Below are 25,976 nucleotides of genomic sequence, written 5' to 3' on the forward strand. Positions count from 1 at the left end.
CTTTGGGTTACTTTGTGAATTATCCCATGTGAGTTAAATTGATGGTGTGAAAGATCATAATGAATACATTTTGAATTGAAGAAAAAGAAAAACTTTGTTCTATAATATGCTAATGGTATCATAAAGCTAGAATGATTAAAAAATATTCTTGTGTTAAAAATAAAATTAAAAGCAATTGAGCCAAATAGATGGCAATAAAACACATTCTTTAAAATGGTGAAAATTATAATATATACTAAAGAAACCACTACATAGAATTTAAAAAAGGAAAAGATTCATTTGAAGTGAGAGAAAACTGGTTATTTAAATGCAAAGTAAGAGTAAGGGAATACCCTCACTTTTTAACATGTATCAAAATAACAGCCAGGTATATTTAAACTTTAAATGTTAAAAAACAATCAAATAGTGTTAAAACAAATACACCTAAAAAGTCATTTGATTTCTTAATGGTAAAAACTTTCCTAGTATAAAGCTGTGTAAAAAGTCAGGAATGTTAAGATTGAGAGCACTTTCATAAGAATTAAAAATGTCTATATAAGAAGTCACTTTATAAATAAGATTAAAGAAAATATAAAAAAAGGTTCTGCACAGTTAAATTTAACATTTAAAAAGTTAAAATCCATTAATAAATCAAGCTGATGCATCAGTACAAATGAGCAGCAGACACCAACAGAAAGGAAATATAACTACCTTCTAAACTATGTGGGGAAAAGGAAGTTTCATTTCACCCTTAATCAGAGAAATAGAAATTATGGCAAATAAACTATATCCTCCTCCTAAACTTAACAAAATTTAAAATGTTAATAGTCAATATTAACAAAGATTCAGAGAGTTACTTGAACTCACTAGGAGTGTAATTTGGTATATCCTTTCTAAATAGCAATTTTGTATGAAGAATCTTTAAAATGTTCCCACTTCTCATTTAGTTCCCACTTTACAAAATATACACTCATGAAATAAGCGGGGAGCCATGTACAAAGATCAAGTTACAAAGATTTCAGTAGTAAATTTTGAAATTATAGCAAAAGTTAGAAATAACCCAAATATCCAACAACAGAGGATGGGTTAGATAAATATTGAATTTTTACATTTAAGTAAAAAGTATACAACCATTAAGATGTTCTTAAAGAATTGTAACAGCAATGAGAAAACACCCACAATATAACTTACAGTTATAGAACTACATAATCAATACATTTTGCAGTATGATGTAAACTATATTTGAAATATTTGCAGAGAAAATAACAAACCAAAAATATTAACAATAGTTAGAGATTGATTGCAATTTTAATTATGCTCTTTGCTTGTCTCTGAATTTTCCAAACTTTACAATAAATATGTAGCACTTTATGACTGGATATAAGCTATTTTAAGAAATATGTTCCTAATGGTGGATTAGAAGAAGGAAAACCTACTGACCTAGTTCTTAGCTGTGTTGATAATTTTGAAGCTCAAATGACAATAAAAACAGCTTGTAATGAGCTTCAAAAAAGAAATACGCTCCTAGATTTTTCCTTGATCATATTAGCACCTTGAAAATATTCCCCAAATTAAGGAATGGCCCATGGCAGTTCACCACATCAATGCCAGTCCAGATTAATTGTGCTTTGGTTGTTCTTTTCCTCTTTGGTCTCACCTGGTGATGTGGGTTGCTGCCATTGGTTTGCTGAGCCCGAGATAGTCTTTGAGGCATTTGTTTGAAGGTCTCTGTGGCTGGTGTTTCTACTGGTTCAGTTGTACGCTCATACATTGGTACTTCAGATCTATTACACTGAATGGAGAGCCTGCTATAAAAGTAGAATTTTATGAGAGGTTTAATAATTTTTAACCATCAGGTGTGACATTGAGGAGAATCTTGTTAGAAAATGTTGTCAGTTATTCAATCTAATTAAAAAAAATAAGAACAAAGTAGTTCAGCTTTTTCTCTGTGCCCTCTCTCTTTCAACTGCTTAGTTGATATAGAGCTAATTAACCAACAAGAGGAACAAAACGTCCATTCCTATCCCTCCTGATAATCTAGAAATGAGAATGTAAAGAAGTTCAGGAATGACTACAGAAAATCTCCCAGGTCATCCTGTCCAGGTCAGATACTAAGGGTAAGTGCAGATGTGTGTTTATTACCAACATAGCTAAAAGAGCATAGCGTAGACTAGTTTAAGGTCAGGCATATTTCATTTTATACAACTGCATTTAATTTCTTTCCCTTATTCAAAAACTATTTAAAGCATCTTACCATCTTGAGTTATTGCAGACAAAAAAGACTTAAAAAACAAAACAAAACAGAGAACTCCCTGCTCACAGAGAATTTACATCTAATGAACAGACAAATACAATCATTTATGACATAGTACACTTATTTTTACAGAATCCAATAAGAGTATAAGAAAATAAGTGATTACTCTGTGGTACACTTCACTTATGTGTTTAAGAGGCTGGTACTTTCTGGTGAACAGAATATAACACATTGACATTTTAAGAACCTTTAGCTCTGCATATTGCTGTTCAGTTGCTCCATCATGTCTGACTCTGAAACCCCATGGACTGCAACACGCCAGGCTTCCCTGTCCTTTACCAACTCCCAGAGCTGGCTCAAACTCATGTCCATCGAGTCACTGATGCCATCCAACCATCTTGTCCTCTATCATCCCCTTCTCCTCCTTCCTTCAATCTTTTCCAGCATCAGAGTTTTTTCTAATGAACCAGCTCTTCGCATAAGGTGGTCAAAGTATTGCAACTTCAGCTTCAGCATCAATCCTTCCAATGAATATTCAGGACTGATTTCCTTTAGGATGGACTGGTTGGATCTCCTTGCAGTCCAAGGGACCCTCAAGAGTCTTCTCCAACACCACAGCTCGAAAGCATCAATTCCTCGGCATTCAACTTTCTTCATGGTCCAACTCTCACATCCATACATGACTACTGGAAAAACCATAGCTTTGACTAGATGGACCTTTTTCAGCAAAGTAATGTCTCTGCATTTAATATTCTGTCTAGGTTTGTCATAGTTTTTTTTTTTTTTTCCCAAGAAGCAAGTGTCTTTCAACTTCATAGCTGCAGTCACCATCTGCAGTGATTTTGGAGCCCAAGAAAATAAAATCTGTCACTGATTCCATTGTTTCCCCATCTATTTGCCATGAAGTGATGGGACTGGATGCTATGATCTTCATTTTTTGAATGCTGAGTTTTAATCCAGCTTTTTCACTCTGCTTTTTCATGTTTATCAAGAGGGTCTTCAGTTCCTCTTCACTTTCTGCCATAAGGATGGTTTCATCTGCATATCTGAGGTTATTGATATTTCTTCGGGCAATCTTAGCTTGCGCTTCATCAGTCTGGCACTTCTCATGATGTACTCTGCATATAAGCTAACTAAGCAGGGTGACAATGTACAGCCTTGATGTATACAGTTGTATACAGATGTATACAGCCCTTTTCCAATTTTGAACCAGTCTGCTGTTCCAAGTCTGGTCCTAACTGTTGGCTTCTTGATCTGCATGCAGGTTTCTCAGAAGGCAGGTAAGGTGGTCCGGTATCCCTATCTCTTTAAGAATTTTCCACAGTTTGTTGTGATCCAGACAGTCAAAGTCTTTAGCCTAGTCAATGAAGCAGAAGTAGATGTTTTTCTGGAATTCTCCTCCTTTTTCTATGATCCAATGGATGTTGGCAAGTCCTAGCTTGGCATAGCACTTACAATTCCCTTTCTTCATCTTATTTCCACAAACACGACTCTGGGAGAAGGAAGAACAAGTTATCTCTATCATCAGGTGAAAAAAACAAAGTCCCCAAGGCCACTCACGGAGCTGGCTAAGGACAAGATTTCTTTGTCTTTCTGTCCCAGGTTTAAACGTCACTAACGTCTTCCAACACCGGATAATTAATTACTCCTCGTGACACTTCATACTCCATTCTAAGAGACCCATGTTATCAATCCAACCATCCATCAGTTCCTCTATCATGCATCCACCCATTTTATTATTCAGTCCATCAGTTATTCAGCAAACATTTATTGAGCATTTATCATATTGAGATGCTGTTGTAAATTCTGGAAATACAACTGGAAACAATAAAAATTCCCTCCCCCGAGTTTCCATTAAAGCAAAAAAAGAAAAAAGTGAAATACATAGAATGTCAGATGCTGATAAAATACTTTTGAAGAGAAATAAAACAAGGGAGGAGGTTTGGGAATGCCACAGTGGGAACAGGGGCTAAAATGATAAATAGGTAGTCAGGCAGGGCCTTAAGGATGTGATGACATCTGAATAGACCTTTTGCTAGTATTTAAGAGGTAAGGAGTCCAGCCATACAGAGAGGTGGTCTAAAGATACCAATTCTTTAAAGTAAAGGTTTTAAGTATTGAGACTGGGGGATACAGCTTAGTCCTGTGGTGAGGAGGGAGGGACAGAACTGGAGAACAGAGGTGTGGAGGGGAGAATGGCACTGGAGAGGTCCCCAGGGTGGCTCAAATATGCAGGAATTTTCTAAGTCATCTTAAAATGTTCAGTCTTTAGCTTAAAAACAATGGGAAGCTAATGGATGGGCTTAAGGCCTACACTAAGTTTGGGGGAAATAAGTGTGTGAGGAACACCATCTTATTTTGTTTTTTTTTTTTTAAAGATCAGCCAGGCTTCTGTGGCCAAAAGAAATGCAAATGAGAGCATAGATCTTGGTGTTCTAACTATGAGAATGGAGGGATTTGGAGAAGATTTCAAATATGCAATAAATCCAGCTGACTAATCGTCAGAGTTTAGTGTTACTCTACCAGGGAAAAGTGAAATAAATGGCTTGAAGAAGGCAGACGAATTGGTACCTGATATCTTTGCTTTTATTTTTAAATTTAAATTATTTGTGCTATATTAAAGATATACCTCAAGATGATATCCAGGACTTCCCTGATGGTGCAGTGGATAAGAATCTGCCTGCCAATGCAGGGGACATGGGTTTGATCCCTTGTCCAGGAAGATTCCACATGCTACTGAGCAGCTAAATCCCTGTGCCACAGCTACTAAGCCAGAGCTCCAGAGCCTGTGCTCCACAGCAAGAGAAGCCACCACAGTGAGAACCCCTCACACCACAACGAAGAGTAGCCCCCCACTCACCGCACCTAGAGAAAGCCCGCGCAAAAGCAACGAAGACCAAGTGCAGCCAAAAAAAAAGATGAATTAGAGCTAGCCAAATTCTCTGCCTTTATGGATCCAGTGATAACCACCTGCTAGGTAAATGTGGTACAGGTATAGGCATGGGATCTAATTTCTAAGTCAATATGTATTTTTCCTTTCAAAGAGCTATAAAAATATATTAAATTACACCAAAATATAAAGTGACCACAGAAATAGGGTCTAGGATTGAGATAGAAATATGCTGATAGATGTCTGAGAAAAGTTTAGAGAATTACAGAAGAAATTAACAATTGAATATCAATTTGATTAAAGTGATCTATTTTTACACTTCTGATAGATAAAATAAGAGTGCATGGATTATCCTGGCTGTTTTCCTCCCAAAAGTTTGATGATCATAAGCCCATGGAAACAGTGCCTTTTTCTTGAAATTTAAATTTTCAAATTATAAAGAAATAGTGACTTCAAACTTTAAGGTCATGATGATTTTTAAAAGGTCGTCTTTAGGCTGGTACTCAGGTGTGTGATGGACGATCTCAGTTACCAGGGTGATGGGTGTCCTTTGAGTAGCCCTTTGGAACACAGATTGGCATTCTGAATTTTGAGGATTAACAAAATTCACAACTTTTAATGCAATTGTTTTACTTAATGAAATGTTAAACATATAGGAAAATGCATGTAGAGGGATGTTGACTACAGAATTTTAGTGAGGGGCAAAATTGGAAAAGAATCAAAATGTTAAGGGATTACTTCTAAATTATGGCACTTCTTTATAAGGATGTGAGTGAGGTCATTGAAATGATATTTTGGAAGCTACATGCTAAGTTGCTTCAGTTTTGTATGACTCTGTGACCCCATAGACTATAGCCCACCAGGCTCCTCTGTCCATGGGGTTCTCAAGGCAAGAATACTGGAGTGGGTTGTCATTTCCTACTTCTGGGGATCTTCCTGACCCAGAGATTGAACCTACCTCTCTTTCGTCTCCCGCATTGGCCGGCAGGTTCTTTACCACTAGCACCAATGACAGGACAAATGCTCTCCATTTAATGTAAACGGAAAAAAGAATGAAAATCTGTATCTACAGCATAATTCCTGACTTAGTAATACTGAAATGTGAACAGCATATGGTTGTGAGTGATGGAATGTGTCTTTCTTTTCCTTTTTTAAAATAAAATATTAATTCTGAATTAGGCTTTCCAAAGTAAACCAATGAAAAAGAAAGATGTTGGAGAAAGTTATTCAAATCCTCTAATATTAAAAGTCTCCTGCTGATGTGTGGCAGAACCAATACAATATTGTAAAGTAATTAGCCTCCAATTAAAATAAATAAATTTAAATTAAAAAAAAATAAAATAAAATTATAAGGTTAAAAAAAAAATCTGTGTCTGTCTGGGGTCTTTAGTTGGGATAACTAAATGATGGGATGGGCCACTTAAAGGTAGTGTTGTCTCTTGTTCTACTTAAATTAAAGGTTGTTTCTAGAGGGGAACAGCATCTTACCCCTTCTCCTGCTGCAGATTCCCTGGGCTGGCTGCATAACCCCAGTACCAGGCTTCGGGTTGCCACGCTGCAGGAATCCACTCACCTGGCCTGTGCATGGTTAGCCATATCCTTTGGATTCACCTTGCCCAGGAGCCATTGCCTTCTCGAAGCTTCTTTCCTCCTACAGCGCCCTTGGAGCAGATTGTTTCTGGGGGTCCTGAGGATGAGTCTTGTATCATCCTTTGCTGACATCTGCTGGAATGGCCAACAGCACAAAGGGCATCAGATCAGCCTTAACGTGGTCTTCTTTCCTTACTTGAGTGGACTGGTTGCCATAAAAGTGTCTGAAATTATTTCACTAACTTTTATGTCCACAGAAAAATCATCTTACTTCCATCCCATCTGAACTTCTTCACATTCTCTCTCTATTCACATACATACACTATCCATTTCTAAATTAAATACCCGCTAACTTCCACAATAACGTCTCTTCTGGAATGTGGAATTCTAAAACTAAAAGAGGATGTGAAAGAGAACTAAGTCTATGGATGCTAATTGGAGGGTTTCTTTGGAAATTTATTTCCAGAAAAATGTCCATAAATTTAATTTTCCATAAAAGTTCAGTGGATTCACAGGCCACCTGAAGTCCATCCATGGACCCCACGTGTAAGCCAAAAGGAAACAATGAGAAGTTTTAAAATGTTCAACTCTTAAAATCTAAAGTGTAATAACAAAATGACCACATGGTGTCAGTCTAACATCGATAAGACCTATTTTTCCCCAGGCGGGAGGATCATACACTAATAAACCTGAGAATCCGAGTTAATGAAGTTTAGTAAAGCAATATCCTCTGAAAATTATTTGGCAAGATTGAGGCACTTGACTTTTGTGGGCCATTCATGGTAAAGAGATCATGAGGGAAAATTGTCCACAGTAAAGGTAATTAGTCAACACCTTTTACTATTTGGAATTTGAGAGCAAGGCCAACCGCATGGAGAAACTGATTTCTACTAAGCGATTTCCGGAAAATCTTAAATGTTCTCTGCCTTAAAAGTATCCCATTTCTCTTTGTTATTATCATGAGCTGAATTCTCTTCCTGCATATTTATAGTTGTCTTTAAAATTTTTTTGAAAGTCAGCTATAAAATCTAGTTTTATACTGGCTCCAGTCAAAACTGAGATAGTAATCTTTCTCTTTTATTTTTACTAAGGGAAATATACTTGAATTTTAGTGCTGAGGAAAAGACATGTTAAAAAAGAAAACTTCTCCTGAAATGCAATAGCAGCTAGAGGCCTCATTGCATCATTTTTTTTTTTTTAACCAAACCAGAGTTTTTAAATTTTTAATCAGTATCCATTTCCAATGCCTCTCCCCTCTTACTCCTCAGATATTTTCTTGCACATAGTACCCAGTCAGTGGCTTCAGATTAGACTCTGGTCTATTGTCTCCAAAACGTTTTATTAAAATCTACAGTGTAAAGTATATGTATATTGAGAGATATATAAGGTTGAGCTTGCCACTTCTTTAATCTTAAATATTGTAATGTATGAAAGGAGTAGAATCTGTGGTCTTCCTGACGGGAACGTTTTTTTCATTGCTTTAGCTCTCACAGATAAGACTTATGAATAGTTTGGTACATTGCGTTAGACGTTACCTGGATGCAGTTCTCAACCACGGGATGAGACTTCTGGTGGGACTCACCCTGAAAACTAGATAAGAAACACGCTTGGCAGATGTCAAAGTTGAGACACTTCAGACAGCGGTATCTGTCAATTAAAGTGGAAGTGTGACTTACATCACTATTAATAGGTGAGCAAAGAAAATATTATTCAGAAGAAGGAGCAGCCTAAGATAAATAAGAGGTATCTGAGCTATTGAGTGAGTATACAGCTAAATCTTCTTTTTATCATTTATTTTGTCATTTTTATAATATGACATTAAATAAATATAATTTTGTCAACGAACTATAGTAAAGAGGCCTGATTTATCCTCTCTCCCACCAAAAAATACCAAGTATCTTTTATATGCATGGGACTGTGTGCAACAACCCTTAGGATACACTATGAAGTTTGCGGCCACATTTTGGGTAGCTGCACAAAGTGTTTGAGTAATTTCAATGCAATTGCCAACATAAAGAAACCTGGAAGATTTCCAAAAAGTTAGAATTCTAAATTCTCTTGAGAATTTGTGAGATGTGATGATATTGGACCTGCGTTCCTATGTAGTATTGGGAAAAATAAAATCATAGATAAAAGAATCTAAAATAAATGTGTCATTTTTTAGAAATTTGTACATAGGAAGGAACACAGTGAAGAGCGGGAGTTCCTCATCAGCCAAGGTCCAAGCCCAAGGGAAGACGCTCAGTCGTGTCCAACTCTTTGCGACCCCATGGACTGTAGCCTGCCAGGCTCCTCCGTCCATGGGATTTCCAGGCAAGGCTGCTGGAGTGGGTTGCCATTTCCTTCTCTAACAGCCAAGATTGAGTGACAAACACAGCCAAGTTTGTTAACACATCAGCACTGTAGACTCTATTACGAACAGTTACTTGAATCGCCTGTCAGAGGAGAGGAGACATTGAGACATTCTGCTAAGGAAGGGCGTCTCTAGGCACTCAGGGAAAATGGTGTGCTTTTTGGGGGCTTTGCTGGTGAGACCACACAGTCAAGAATTAGTAACTTTCAAGGATGAATAGGATCATACCGTTTGTAAAATATCAGGGATCTATACTTTTTCCCAAACTCCAGTACTTTGGCCACCTCATTCGAAGAGTTGACTCATCGGAAAAGACTCTGATGCTGGGAGGGATTGCAGGCAGGAGAGAAAGGGGACAACAGAGGATGAGATGGCTGGATGGCATCACCAACTCGAAGCATGTGAGTTTGGGTGAACTCTAGGAGTTGGTGATGGACAGGGAGGCCTGGCGTGCTGCAATTCATGGGATCACAAAGAGTCGGACACAACTGAGCGACTGAATTGAACTGAACTGAACTGATAGATAATTAACAATGTTGTGATTGTTTCAGGTGGACAGCATAAGGAGTCAGAAATACACATACATGTATCCATTCTCTCCCAAACTCCCCTCCCATCCAGGCTGCCACATAACATTGGGCAGAGTTCCCTGTGCTATATAGTAGGCCCTTGTTGGTTATCCATTTTATATATAGCAGTGTGTACATGTATCTCCCAAAAGTGAAAGTTGCTCAGTTGTGTCCAACTCTTTGTGACCCCATGGACTGTAGCCTGCCAGGCTCCTCTGTCCATGGGATTCTCATTTGTATCATTTCTTTTTAGATTCTGCATGTAAGGGATGTCATACAATATTTCTCCTCTATCTGACTTACTTCACTCAGTATGACAATCTCTAGGTTGTTGTTGCAAATGGCATAATTTCATTCTTTTTAATGGCTGAGTAATATTCCATTATATATGGAATATATATTCAATATTCCATTATATATATAATATTCTATTATATAAACAATATTCCATTATATATATATGCACACAAAACATCTCTATCCATTCCTCTGTGAATGGATGTTTAGGTTGCTTCCATGTCTTGGCTATTGTAAACAGTGTTGCAAAGAACACTGGGGTGCGTGTATTCTTTTGGAACTTGTTTTTCTCCAGATATGTCCTCAGGACTGGGATTGCAGGGTCATATGGTAGCTCTATTTTTGTATTTTTACAAAACCTCCATACTATTCTCTATGATGGTTATATCAATTTACATTCCCACCTACAGTGTAGGAGGGTTCCCTTCTTTATCTATACCTTTTCCCCTGATATTTTAACTGATATTCAACTACAGTTTCTGTGACATAAAGTCGGCCTTCCCCATCAGTGGCAACAATGAATGAGGGCAAGGTGGCAGCTATTCCTTTAGGACAGTTCCTCCCTAGCCTCTTCCCCTCATTTATATACTTGTCTTGCCCCAGAAAGCATTTAAGTTTTCAATTCCTGTTTCCAAATTTACAAAAGTAAAACTATGACAAGATTCCTATACTCTTCAAGTTTTGTATCTTGCTGCAAAGACATGATAGGGAAACTTGAGGTACACTAACTAGCAAGATTAAGTACTGTGTGATGAAGTGCAGAGTGAGAGGCATGGAAAATAAATGCAGTAGGAGAGACAGGCGAAGACACCTGGGGGTGGGATGATCTGATTAGTTTTTATGGAAGAAGTGAGGCTCATGCTGGGTGTAGAATGCTGGGTGGGAGATTAAGGTGAAGGAAATCCCAGGTAGAAAGAAGAGGAAGTATAGGTAATGCAGACTGGGGTGAAGAAGGGTTTAGAGCTTGTCACATCTATCAGACCTACAGATAACTCTGAAGAACAGAGGAATAAAAGGTTGGAATGTTCCTGAGGCCAGATGGCAGAAGGGTTTTTGACCAAAGTCATTGGAAGGCAAAGCAGGAGAATTCAAGTGCCATGAGACCAACTCTCACGGCCCTTGTTCACTGCTGTCCCTGACACCTAGACTCACAGTGGGGTATTAATAGAGTGTTGAAGGGCTATCATAGTAGCATAGAAAACATTTTTGAGCCCTCACTATGCAGCAGGCAGGGGACATGCATTGACATAGTTAATCCCCATGAAAGTTCTTTAAGGGAAGGCATTCTTATTGTTACCCTCATTTGAAGAAACCGATTTCTTTAAATCAATTCTTAAAACTCAAAGAGATCTTAAGCAAACGCACAAAGTTACACGATGACTTGGTAATGGTTTAATTGGGCTTTGAGGCCAGGGATACCATCCGAATGGAGAGCCAGCTATTTTAACCTATGTAATAGACCACCCAGAGGAGACTTCCCTGGTGGTCCTGTGGTTAAGACCCCACACTCCCAATGGAGGAGGCCTGGGTTTGATCCCTGGTCAGGGAACTAGATCCCAAGTGCCACAATTATGAGATCACATGCTGCAACTAAAAGATCCTGCGTGCTGAAACTAAGACCTGGTTAAATCAAGTAAGTAAACAATAAATAAATACACGTATATATAAGGGTTTCCCTTATAGCTCAGTTGGTACAGAATCTGCCTGCAGGTGAAGGATACCCGGGTTCGATTTCTGGGTTGGGAAGATCCCCTGAATAAGGAAATGGCAACCCACTCCAGTATTCTTGCCTGGAGAACCCCATGGACAGAGGAGCCTGGTGGGCTACAGTCCATGGGGTCACACAGAGTCAGATACAACTTAGCAACTAAATCACCAAACCCCGCCAAATGTATATATAAAATAGAATACAAAGGCAGGAAACCTAACTTAGAGTCACATGCCACCATTACTAGAGGACCTTGAAACAGAAACTTAAATTCATGGTTTTGAAGATACCTGGTACATGGTAGGTTTTCAATGAACATTTATTGATTGAGTTAAATGAATGCCTTTGTTTCTTCAAGGAGGAAAATGGGGCTAGTAAATCCTGACCACTAGGCCTTGTAAGAGTGTGAAGTCACTCAGTCATGTCCAACTCTTTGCAACCCCATGGACTGTAGCCTGCCGGGCTCCTCAGTCCATGGAATTTTCCAGGCTAGAGTACCGGAATGGGTTGCTATTTTCTTCTTCAGGGGATCTTCCCGACCCAGGAATTGAACCCGGGTCTCCCGCATTGCAGGCAGACGCTTTACCATCTGAGCCACCAGGGAAGCCAAGGCCTTTGTAAAGTTTTACACAACTTTGAAAATTATTCAACATGCATAGTCAGGGAGACGTGAAGTGTATAACATGAAGTATTTTTTAATAAGATGATGTGATGAGCCATCTTTACTGGCTGCTTTATTTGGCTTTACGGCATGGTTGCAGTTAGTTCCTTAGGACAATATGGTGACCCTAACCTTGGCTTCGCTCCTCCATGCTCTGAAACTACCGACAGAGGCATGAGAGCGGGTGCAGTGTGGATAACAAGCTGGTCTGTTGTTGATGCTTTTACTCACAAAGAACCCCGTAATTTCCCCCTAATCTCATTTCAAAATTACATGCTCTTCAGGAGTCTAAGTGTGACACATCCTGCTAAACTTGGACCCTCAGCTTAGGAACAATCTCTGGTCTTTCTCTCTGACTTTAGGAGGCCAAGTCTTGCCCTCTTCTTGCTACCTCCAGATCTATGAACACTTCTGCTCTAAGATGACGTTATGACACTCACTCAAAGTAAAAGCCTTGATGCTATAGCTGTGGTTTTCTGAGAGCCAAAAGCACAGGTTTAAGGTCAGACCTATAATGTATTCAAGCACTTTCTAATAAGCTCAGATGGTTACAGCTAAGAGAAGCCTAAGTCGTACTTTGATTCACCCATCCTTCTCTTGCTTACAAAGAAACTGTGGTCTGGAGAAGCTCATGGTCATGCCCAGATGACTCAGCTGTCTGCATGTATGAGAACTATACATTGCCTTAGATTTCTAGGACAAAAGATGGGCCACACAGAGGTGTTTCTAAGAAGAAGTTTAATCTTACTCTTAGCAGGTAGGGACACAACCTAAAACTTACAATATGGCATATTTGGCCCTATGCTTTTGCTATCTTTTTTTTTTTTTTTTTGAGTGACCTGAGCAAGTCATTCACAAACTAAGAGTCCTTGATAAAATAAAAATAATAATACCTGCTTTATGTTATACATAATGATTTTGAAAAAAATACATCAATGTTAAATTTGTATTTTATGTAACTGCAAAAACGAATTCTGTGTCTGGCCCAGTACAGGATACAGTGTAACTGCTATGTAATACTTGTTTATTGAGTAAATGATTATGATATACTTGTAATATAGAAAATCATATTAATGTTTTCCCACTGCCCAATTAAAAAAAGAGTTTACTTTTCATTGTAGTGTGGATATTTCTTTGGTGTAGCTTGCCTGGTTACCAACAGTTGGGGCCATTGGTATGTTTTATTGTTTCAACTTGTGTTATTTGTGAAGTTTCTGTGAATGAAATTTCATTGTGTCCTCAGAATTCTCTGCAAAATCAATTCACTTTCTCAGCAAAATGAAAACCTGATTTCCAGTTCTTAGTGAGCTCAACAGACTTATTTTATATCAGACCTATTTTATGTCACTTCTCCTGCCCCTTCTGCGCATACCCCCTTTTTTAACCAGTTTTGAGTTCCCAGGTTGTCCTAGCTCGTCAGTTTCACCACATCACTAGCCCCTGTTACACCTGGGTTCACCCACCATGGTGATGGTCACCCACTTGCCTGGCCCCCACTTGCTGGCTTCCTTCTCTCCTCCCCATCTTTAATAATAACACAAATTTTACTTCTTTATTGTTTTATTTAGAGGAAACCTACAACACCCTTTTCCTAAGATGGGATTTTGAGTGTCATCTAAAAGCCATGGAAAGATCTGAATTTCCTGTGTCCAAACCTAGCTTTCAAATCTGCCTTTTCCTCCAGGAAAAGAGAAGCTCTGGCATGAGCAGCTCCTATAAAGCCTCATCATTTGTTTTGGTTTCAAGGCATGTTCTCTTGCGAGGAGGCAGCACGAGGAGGCAGCAGAGCATCACGGTTGCAGAGCAGGGGCTCTGCATTCAGTCCACAGCCTCAGCCACTTGCTAACCACGTGAGCTTAAGCTCAGGTTATTTAGCATCTCTGCTAAATAATAATAATACCACCATTAGGCATGATAACACCATTTTGTATATGGAGTTATAATGCTTTACACAAATGATCCATGTGAACCACACAACCTAATATTTGTTCAGCATTTAACAAATGTTAACAAGGTCCTATCGTACAGGGAATCATAGTCAATATACTATAATCCATAATGGAAAAGAATGCTTGTATGTATAACTGAATCACTTTGCTGTACAGCAGAAATTAACACAACACTGTAAATCAATTATACTTCAAAAATATTTTTAAAGAACAAAAAATGTAAACTGTTGTTATTGTTATGGTTAACTACAAAATATTTAAAAGAGTTTTGGTAACAAAAGACAAAAAAATTTCCCCTTAAGGAATAAAAATATCTACCGGTCTGAATATGTGTTACTAGAACTTAATATTCCATTAATTATAGAAGGTAAAATAAAATATAAGCAGGATCACTCATACAGGAAATTATTATTCCCCACCCCCCCCCACCCCCCGCCAAATCAGCTGAGTTCTGAAAGTGTGAACAGTACAACCAAAAGAATCTGGGGAGAAGAAGCTCCAACTCTAGATCCGTTTGGAGAGTGATGGTCTGTGTAACAGTGATGAGTGACTGTACCTCAGTCCTGTGATGGGAAAGTTCCTGCAGATTCTACACCGAACAGGGTGAGTGGCCATTTCAGTGGCTGACAGTCGATAGCAGGTTGGGATCCATAAGAGGATGGGAGGCTCAGACTGCAACCAAGACAGGAATTTCTCTTCTTTGATTACTGGGCTCAACACCTGAAAAACAGTGGCACAGTCAAATATGTTTCCAAGCATGACTGCAGTCTCTTGTAGAGATGAAAATGTATTTTCATCTTCTCTTCTGGCTCTGTTTCTGTTGATTCTGCTGAAGCTTATCTCATGCAAAGGTGGGGCAAGTCTACCTCCTGAATTAGGCTGTCTGGGATGCCTGTGGAGTAGTATGTCTGTGATTGAAATGGGTCAGCAGCTGTGTCTGCCCCCAGTTCCCAAGGACATGTGTGTGGCACTCACCCCTTGGAAACAGCTGCGTGTAGCACTCTCCACAGAGCACAGAGCACGACTTTCCCCAACAACAGTTGGAATCTACAAGAGGCAAGAAACCCTGTGTCAGTGATTAAGAAATGGTGGCCACTAGTCACACCCGAGCAGTGGCACTTCTGACCAAAGAGTCACACCTAACTGGTGTATGAGGCTGGATGAGCTGTTTCAATTAGGCAGATAAGACATGTGTGGATTTTGTGCAGTATATGAATAGAGACAAAGAGTGAACAAGTGGGGAGAAGTGGGGCTGGGACGAGAAGAGTAAGAAGTTCTGGCAATGAGGGCAATACAGGGAGGGCTTCCATGTTTCTCTTGTGACCCCAGTTAAATTATTTAACCTTTCTTTGCCCTTGGACTGCAAAGAGATCCAACCAGTCCACCCTAAAGGAAATCAATCCTGAATATTAATTGGAAGGACTGATGCTGAAGCTGAAACTCCAATCCTTTGGCTACCCGATGCGAAGGACTGATTCATTGGAAAAGACCCTGATGCTGGGAAAGATTGAAGGCGGGAGAAGGGGACGACAGAGGATGAGATGGTTGGATGGCATCACCGACTTAATGGACATGAGTTTGAGTAAACTCTGGAAGTTGGTGATGGCCAGGGAGGCCTGGCGTGCTGTAATCCATGGGGCCTCAAAGAATCGGACACGACTGAGTGACAGAACTGAACTTGCCTTTGTTCACCTACGAATTACATATAACAATGATATCATTTAAAGTTCAGGGCAGTTTTAAGAAAAACCTTTTCAAACACACATCATCTTATTTTAATAAATGCCAATTTTCGAGGCAGGGCAGTTATTATCCTTGTTTACAACAAGAAATAATTGAGATCTGATATTTTGCTCAAGGTAAAACAAACAAAATAGATGAGAATTACTATACACATGAGATCTCCCTCCAAGACTCTTTACTCTGTTGAGGGGTTCTCCCAAAGCTTTGTCACACCTGGACCTGATTTGTATTCCAATGGCTTGATTTAACACTACCTCACTCAGTGGTTTCTATCTTTCACTCAGTCACATTAAGGAGTTTAACTAAGGGACTGAGAACCCCCTGTGACTGCTGAGATGGCCAGGGACTCGGCCCTGACATTAACTATATGCACAGATACATGTACCTGTCACCTCCATTTATGCCCATTTGGTCACATGTCCTAATTTCATGTCTGATGCCTTCTACAGCACAGATTGTCAGCAGGCATTGCTCCCAAGCTCAGAAGTAATTTCAAAGACCCCCCTGCTGAGTCCATCAACTCGAATAAACATTCTTCTAATCAGGAAAGTGGCACTTAGAACCACTTTGCTGACAATTAGCCAGGCAGAAGTCAACAAACATTTGTGTAATTGTGACAAGATGGCTTGTACTTTAAATTAATAATAACCCCATCACCAGCTGAACTAAACATGATGTGTTATTTGGCTTTTGTCTGAAAAAATAACTCATTACCCCTACTTTGGCCTGTGAATGCTGATGAACTAACTGAACCACTTATTTGGATGATAACTTGAGCCCTGGGAAAGGGCTTTAGCCTCATTTGTACAGTAAGGAAATTGAATCAGATAGGATCCACTAGCCAGTTCTGGGATTCTGATATGAGTCAAAAGAAAATTCACTTCTGTTGTGGGTTTTAACCTACATTTTTGGCTCTTAAGTGTGTGCACAAAGATTTTGTGCCCATTTGACTAATTTCTCTCAGATAATCTAAGGAAGAATTAAATCTGGCTAGAGGGCCTGCAGTATAGGCAGAACACCACTTGAAATGATAATTAGGGTTCTCGGGGGGGGAGGGGTGGGATCACACAGAGGGGCCTGGAATTCTCTATGGGAACCCATCTCGGTGTTCTTAATGGAAGTCAATGGGATGATAATTTGCTATGCAAATCTCCACCTTCCTAACAGCTTTCTCAGGAGCCTACTGATGCATGAGGGGGAGACAGCCCTGCAGGAGCTGCCATTTCAGCAGCTCATTGACCTTGGTTGAGCCTGAAACAAGGGCAGATTTTTAGGGCCTCTTGGGTGGGGAGCCAGCCTGGGGCCAGCTGTACTAGTGAGGAAGTGGTGTAGGATTTCAGAAGGAAGATGCCCCTCCGTCCATCTTGTTTCATCACATCCATTTCACCACTTCAGTCTAACTAGACTGATTGCATAAATGGATGGGCAGATTTTCCCAGTCTCCCCCCAGAATGCAGGGATTGTTGAGGCAGTAGCTTCTTAAGACATGCCTGAGAGTCAGCAGAAAACTGGTGACAGGATCCATGTGCTGGGGCAACCACCAGAAGAGCTCTTTGAAAACTACATCTGAGATTTGAACCTTAGAAATGAAAAAAAGATCATTGCTCCACTTAAGAAAAATGAGTATCTTAAACGTTGTTTAACATTTACACAATAAATTAAATACTAATTATTGCAATCAGTATGAACATAAACTCTTAATATTAAGACCAAATCAAAGCAAGGGTAACTTTTTTAATTTTTTTTTTTTTTTGAAAAAGTAATTATGTTTTATTTATTTAATTTTATTTTTCGGCAGCACTGCATGGCCTGCAGTGCATGCCAGGCATGCAGGATATTCCCGACCAGAGATCAAACCCATCCCTCTTGTAGTGGAAGTGTAGAGTCTTAACCACTGGACCACCAGGGAAATTCCTGCAAAGGTAATTTGGGTAGGTTTTCCTAAATCATATTCCTTGTCTGATAATCTTTCTCCTTACCCACCTCCCACTCTTACCGTAATAATCCCCGGTTCAGAATCCTTGGTTCTCCAGGATACCAGAATATGCCACCCCCAAATATAGCTCCTTGGCATATGTATTATTTTGAACTAAAAGTCATTGAGAGCCAATAGAGACAGAAAAAGCACGAAAAATAGGACACAGGTTTTCCTTTTGTAAAGGTAACTTACATTTATACAGTAAATTTATTTTTACCAATAGTGTCTCCCTCTACCTACCAGGAAGAAGAGGACTCTTTAACAACCCTTGTTAGTGGAGAAATCACAGACTTAAATGTGCATAACAAACCCTACTAAACAACCCTGGTTCACCATAGATGATCTATTTCCCGATCATCTTCTCATAAACTTGCCTCCCCCACCTAGAAGCCCAGAGTCCCTTTTCCTTTGTTTACCGTAAAATAGCTTACAGGCCTGAGTTTTATCTACTTCTTTGAGTTACTCATCACTGGGTGTTCCCATGCACCATACACATGAATAAACTTTGGTTTGTTTTTCTCTTGTTAATTCTTTCACAAGTCTAATTTACAGGACCCAAGACACAGAACTTAAGATGGGTAAGGGAAAAAGATTTTTTTTCTTCCCTACAGTCCAGAACCAGGGGGGAAATGACAGAAAATTACTATAGTTTCACAGTGCAGAAAACCTAGTTCAAGGATTTTACAAGGGCTTGAAGAATAACAGAGGCATCCTTAAAGCAGGGGTGAAAGATACAGAGACAGTAATCACTTGTACACAAAATAATCCAGAGCCTACATAACTCATTTGCAGAAGATCTTGCTTGGTTATATCATTTTTTACAATTAAGAAGCATATTTACATTAAAGAGGTTAGATTCCTTATTAATTGGATGAAAACAATGTTATATTTGCACATTCTTTTTTTTAATTTAAATTTTATTTATTTTAATTGGAGGCTAATTATAATATTGTATTGGTTTTGCCATACATCAGCATAAATCTGCCACGGGTATACACATGTTCCCCATCCTGAACCCCCCTCCCACCTCCCTCCCTGTACCATCCCTCTGGGTCATCCCAGTGCACCAGCCTCAAGCATCCTGTATCCTGCATTGAACCTGGACTGGCAATTCATTTCTTATATGATATTATACATATCATTGAAACATATGTTTCGATGCCATTCTCCCAAATCATCCTACCCTCTCCCTCTCCCACAGAGTCCAAAAGACTGTTCTATACATCTGCATCTCTTTTGCTATCTTGCATACAGGGTTATTGTTACCATCTTTCTAAATTCCATATATATGCATTAGTATACTGTATTGGTGTTTTTCTTTCTGGCTTACTTCACTCTGTATAATAGGTTCCAGTTTCATCCACCTCATTAGAACTGATTCAAATATATTCTTTTTAATTCTTAAAGCATAGAAAATGATGGAAATCAACTATTGAGTATTCAGGGCTGCATTTCATCTATGTGTTCATTAAGCACTTGTTAAAGCCTTAGTAGGCTTCCCTGGTGGCTCATCGGTAAAGAATCTGCCTGCAATGCAGAAGCTGCAGGAGATGCAGGTTCTATCCCTGGGTCAGGAAGATCCCCTGGATGAGGGCATGGCAACCCACTCCAATAATCTTATCTGGAAAATCCCTTGGACAGAAGAGCCTGGTGGGCTACTGTCCACTGGATTGCAAAGAGTCAGACATGACTTAGCACATAATGCATGCACACATGAAGACTTTAGTATCAAGCACTTTTCAAGCTATTGGAGACATAAAGATCATTGAGATATAATCGTTGCCTTTGAGAAGCAGCCTAGTGGGAAAATCACATATCTAAGACATGACTGCAATAAAATTTGACAAGTGCTATAACAAAGTTATTTACAAGGAGTTTAAGAAGTTTTCAGGGATGAGGTGACTAATATTTTGAGTAACCTGAAAGACAAACAGTATTTGTCAAGTAAAGGAGAGGCAGTGGTGTTGTGGACAGATGTGCCTGCACAAGCCAGGAGTGGACCGTGTCAGGTACAGCAAGGATTTTGATATGCAGGAGAGACAAAGCTGGAAGGAGTATAAGCAAAAATTAAAACACTGTGGAATACACAAAGGAAACCACTGGATAGCTTTTCATTGGGGATTATCTGAACCTATAGAGATGTGCACCACTCTCTTTGACCAGGCTCCCTTATAATTTTATAGAGATTAATGTCAATTTGTTGACAACTGATCACAGTGCAAATAGTTTCTATTTATGGACATGCAAAATGAATTCTCTCCTGGTTGAGCAACAACTCCCACCCCTACCCAAGCCACTCTTGGGTCCACCTGCAAATACATTACAACATTCTTAATCTATCAGTTTGTCTGTTCTTTAGTTATTTCTTTCAACTTGTTGTGACATCTTACTGGAGCCCTCTTATAGTCAATAAATAAAAAACTGAATAAATTTTTATATTTCTTCACTTTGAGTTACAAATATTTATTTGTTTGCATTAATTTTAAATATGTATAAGTATCATGATTTTGCCTCTTTTTGAAAGTAGAAGATTGGAGAAAGCTTTGTTTGTGATACTAAGGAGTTTAGGTTTTATTCTATAGATAGAAATAGCCAATGAGGAATTTTAGGCACTTACATTGACATTTGGAAGAGTCATTGGCTGCTGTGTGGAGGAAGAATTGGAGAAAGGAGAGGCTTGAGTTGGGCAAACCAGTTAGGAAATAATTGCAATAGGTCAGACTATACTCAGATATTACCGATGGCTAGAGAAGAGAAAGATTGCTTGGAGAACTATATCAACATAGAATTGACACTGTAAAGAATAAGATCCTTTAATAATTAATATGACAAATATAATTGGAACACATTTAGAACTCTTGAGCATTAGAGGTTTACCTGTTGTAGATCTGTTAGTAGGTTTCTCAAAACCCTTCGAGTCATGCGTGCTCCCAAATCATGACCTCCCCTGTTATTTTCTGCATAGAGCTGAAAAAGAGCTAGACATATAAGGGGGAAGAGAAACCTTTAATTGAATACTTGCATATATCTTTGAAGAGCATGTGCTTTGAATCCTAAACACTTAATTTGTGGGTTTAAAGAGGAAAGAGGAGAAAGTTATAATTCTTGATTATCCGCTTGCTATTTTGAAAGCTTCCCAAACTAAGTAACTTGAAAAGTAGTGAAGAGCCACTCACATTTCTAATTTTTTTTTCTAATTTTTGATAATTGAGCACATTGATGACAAACACCATGAGTTTGGTGAATGGTGATGGGAGTAGGGACTGCTTTAAGAGAATAAGAACTACTGGTGTCTGAATAATCTCTATACAAATAAATATAACCAAATTATGAATAGTTAGAACACACAGATCAACATTTTGGAAAATTCTGAGTTTTGCTGGGTACATGCTGAACCAGAGCTGTGTGGTAGTGGAGATACAGGAGTGAGTGAAGAAGGTCACGTGTTGGAGAGGTCTGGTGGTCACCACACTTCAGACACTCTAAACCCCTACTTATGTTACCTCTGTATTTTGTAAGAGGACTGTCCCCTGAGAGGGTGATCAGAGCAGCTGCTGCAGGTGCAAGCTTGATAAAACCCGTTCCTGTGCTGCATGGCAACAACAAAAAAAACAACAGAGGCAAGAATGGGAAAGGCAGGGTTATTCTTATAAAAACCATGACTATGAATGAACATTTCTGACATCATGTAACAAGTTCACGCTCTTCATGGTCTGTTTTCCCATATCTAGAATTTGACAGGACAAATAATTGAATAGAAATATTTCATCCTTCATGATTTCTTCATTCATGTGTTCAACAAATATTTATTGGGTGCTTTCTCGATACAAAGTACTACCCTAGGCACTGGGGACCCAGGGGTGCGCCCTCTCTTCCTGGACCATGTGGTCTCATTGTCTTTAGGGTTCACAGGTCCAGAAACCAAACAACAGAGACACGGACCAAAGGGCAGGCAGAATGAGCAAATCTGTATGTTAAAAAAATCTGCTTCTTCTCAGGTCACTACCTAGAGCCTCATCTCGCTGTGCCCACCAGCTATGCAGTTAGGAAAGCTACAGAACAATGTATCAAAGGCAGGTGGGTTGTTAGAGGCAGGCATTGGGTATAGAAAGGACAGCCAAAAGCTTAATGCTTAAGGAGGCTGAAATCAAGAAAAAAAAATCACCTGAGAACATATTTATATATTATTTGCAGGACAAAAAATAAACAATAAACTAGTAAGGAATTTGCCAAATGGTTAAACTGTCCTTGTCTCTAGGATGCAGGCTTTGGGGGTGATATTGCTTCTTCCTTACTCTTTCCTGCACTTTCCAGATGTTTTATATTCACTGCGAGTTTTTAAAAGTCCGTTCTACAAGACAAAGCCAACTGGGTCAAGACCACATAAGATAAACACAGCTGAAGTGGAGCAAAAAAAGTGATAAACTCGAGTTCAGTGAAACACACACACACACACACAACACCACTGACTCCAGAGCATGCATAATCAAGCCTTTGATAAGGTGGAAATGTTTATGTACCTTCCAAGTCATATGATGAAATCCTAGCTCCCAGTGAGAGACTATTTAGAGGTAGGATATGGGGAGATGACTAGGTCACAAAGGTGCAACTCTCATGAACTAGATTACTGTTACTATAAAAAAAGACCCCAGAAAGCTCTTTCACTCTCTTCCACTGTGTGAAGACACAGCCAGAAGATGGACCTCTGAGTGCCTGGAAGTGGTTTCTCACCAGACCCAAGTGTCTGCAGCTGCCTTTGATCTTGGACTTTCTAGTCTGCAGAACTGTGAGAAACAGATGTCTGTTAAGTCACTTGGTCTATGGTATTTTTGTATAGCAACCCAAACAGACTAAGACAAGAGGTCAGCCATTTATGCACAGGTTATTCAACCTTATCCCACAAACAGAAACTGATGAATGGTTATAAAGAAATGAACAAAGAAATAAATTACTGGGGACTCATGTTGGGAAAGATTGAAGGCAAGAGGAGAAGGGAGTGAAAGAGGATGAGATGGTTGGATGGCATCACTGACTCAATGGACATCAGTTCAAGCAAGTTCCAGGAGATAATGAAGGACAGGGAAGCCTGGCATGCTGCAGTCCATGGGGTCGCAAAGTGTCAGACATGACTTAGAGACTGAACAAGAAAAAGTGTAATTTTCAGTATCTATAGATGCGTAATTGCCCTAGAAAAAGGTGTGTATGCTTCTCTAGAGTGGAAATGAAGTTTGTATGAAAATGTGGATTTTCCTTCTTATTGCTTTGCATGAATCATTTATGTTAGTGAGGTTGATAAGCATGTACTTCTTTGTTCCCCTTCTGAATGAGTAATACATTTGAGGAAAACAAACAAAGAAGCTTTCTTAGACCTCAAACCCTGAGCAAATATTAGACATCCTTAGTTTGTCAATGACCAGAGGCAACCGCATACCCCCTATTAGGTCACAGCTTGAGCTCTTCATCCTCACCTGTCATACATTGTAGTGAGAAGGCTCAGAGTGAGTTCTGAAGCCCTGGGGTGCATCTGTCCTGGTTTTTCCACTCTGACTTTCTGGAACATCTCCAGAAAGAGCCTGAAAAAGCTGCTGAACGGAGAGGGTGCTTTCTCCTGCCTCCCAGAGACTCTGATGTCGTAGGACATGCTGAATCAGAGAACTGCCAATCAAGTCCACTGCAGGAAGCAAAGGAAACACTGCATCATCTGTGATGGGAACAAAAGGCTTCAAAAAAGTAAACATCATCTAGTCTATAAGACATTTTTTTAATGGCAGCTATTTTTTAAGAGAGTTACATATGACCACAATTTGGATACAGTGTATTAGTTGCTTAGTTGTGTTTGACTCTTTGTGACCCCGTGGACTAAGCCTGCCACACTCCTCCCTCCATGGGATTCTCCAGGCAAGAATACTGGAATGCGTTTCCTTCTCCAGGAGATCTTCTCGACCCAGGGATTGAACTTCGGTTTCCTACATTGCAGGCAGATTCTTCACCATCTAAGCCACCATCTTGTACATAATTCAGGCATTCCTATTCTGACAGTTGATTTGATTTTGGAAAAGTGCGTTTGTTAGTGAAGGAAAGTTAGAACATTATTCCCAGTATAACCTCTAAGATGTGACTTTAAAGTAGGAAATTAAAAGGTAAAGAAGTGAAAAACTTGAAAACAGCTTTCTGAGGAAATTAGAATACTGGTGAAAAGTTGGGGAAAACATTTTTTATACTCTTTATTAAGTCGATTGAGCAAATTCACCATGCATGTTTACATAACTTTTTTTCCTAGTGCATAGCCTAGCTCAAGAAGGAATATTGTATGTTAAAACACAATTGCATTACTTTAAAAGCCCAGTGATCTTTATAAGAGAACAGTTGCTGAATTATCAGACTCTTTAGGTCTCACCCTTGCCTTAGTAATATTTATTTTTTTGATCTTGGCCCTGTCAGTATTACTATCCTGGAAGGCACTTAATAAAACCAAAGTTGCTTACAAAAAATAATGGTTTATTTCTTACATATCTTTTTTATCACATTCTCCTAAAAATGTTACAAGGCAATGAAGATAAGGGAGAATGAAATAGAATCAACCCTATGGTTTCTTGCAGATGGAGAATGACAGACAAAATGAATAAACACCCACTCGTGCCATCTGAGAGATGGGGATGTCAGTGGCACCAAGAGCTGCTGGCATTTAAAATGCTTCAGCTTGTGCAGTGATAAACCCCGCGTTTCTGTCTACTTCGTAAATCAACCTCACAGATGAGAAATCTAGCAAATATAATAAAGTTTTTTATTTGTTCTCTGATACCACTTTTAAGGGGAAAGTCTAAGGAAGTGAGGGGGTAGGTTTGGGGATGTGATTTTAATAAAAACCTGGCTGCAGGTGGTGGAGGCTGCAAACTCTTTTATTATTATTCAATCGCAAAACCTATCACCTCGGCCTGGCCTGCTGTACACAGGATGCTGTGTCTTCTGCTGAGAGTTCTATACTACAGCAAAACAGATAACAGTGGTGTCCATTAATCTCACCACCAGATTTGTGTAGCAATGCTCTCTAGCTCCCCAGATCCTGCTGCCTGGAGCTCACGATATGCTTTATCTTGGTGTCTGGGACTTTTCTTTTTGTTTTCCAGTTTTTGTGTGGCTATCTTCTATAGGTAGAAATTTCCAACTTCTCCCTGTGTGTACTGTTACTATTTCCCATGAGTATTATTTATGTTCACTGTTTTTGATGCCAGGTATAATAAAAGTTCAAAAAGGTACATCCTCAAATTACATTGCATCAATTATAGGCATTAATGATGGAGGCTCATATAACATTGGCTGCTAACTATCTTTACTAGGAGACATTCTCCAGGAAAACAGTATAATTGAGGGTGAATTTTTTTGAGCGTATTCTTTTTTGTGTGAATTTCTGGAATTAGTGATTGGTCTATATCCATGAATAAAAAATTTTTAGGCCAAGAATCCCTTCTTCAAAGGGATTCTTTCACATAAGTGCAGTATGAAAGATAGAGAAAAACAGAATTGTTCTGGTGTAGGAACAACTTTTGGGTTGTCTTTTGGGTTTTCTTGGCTTGCCTGTACTTCCTTTTCCTGCTTTGCTGACCCTTTCTTATCCTACTTCACACCCATGTCTATGCTGTGAAGCAATTTGGAAACCACTAGTCTATCTAACCTATTAGGCAGAAAGTAATAGATAAAAAAATTTCAACCTTTATATGTACATGTGTATATATATATATGTTAAAAATTTCATTTAGATCTGCTGTAATAAATGTCATAATCATTTCACATGATTTTTAAATGCTATATAAAACTTATTAGAAATCAATAATTTAGATATGCTGAATGCCTATTGTTTTTCATAGTCAGGACCCAAGTCATTTTGTTTTGGAGAATTCTTACAGGATAAACGTATTACTATATTTTACCATATTTTGCCTAGTTATAACCATATAGGAGAAAAAACAGTGGCATTCAATCAGATAAAATTTAATGCAAAAGAGCA

At 39.0% G+C, this 25,976-nt stretch overlaps 1 protein-coding gene across 1 annotated transcript in view; it reads right to left on the reverse strand.

Annotated features, from left to right (window-relative positions):
* DYTN (dystrotelin) overlaps window positions 1-25,976 on the reverse strand; it is a 53,025-nt gene that overhangs the window by 26,338 nt on the left and 711 nt on the right. Inside the window, 8 exon segments of the mRNA XM_061397515.1 lie at window positions 6,697-6,845; window positions 8,249-8,360; window positions 14,807-14,970; window positions 15,226-15,297; window positions 20,849-20,949; window positions 21,475-21,560; window positions 23,440-23,534; window positions 23,536-23,642. Coding sequence (XP_061253499.1) covers window positions 6,697-6,845; window positions 8,249-8,360; window positions 14,807-14,970; window positions 15,226-15,297; window positions 20,849-20,949; window positions 21,475-21,560; window positions 23,440-23,534; window positions 23,536-23,642 — 886 coding nt within the window.

This window comes from Bos javanicus, chromosome 2, assembly GCF_032452875.1.
Source record: "Bos javanicus breed banteng chromosome 2, ARS-OSU_banteng_1.0, whole genome shotgun sequence".
Lineage (NCBI taxonomy): Eukaryota > Metazoa > Chordata > Mammalia > Artiodactyla > Bovidae > Bos > Bos javanicus.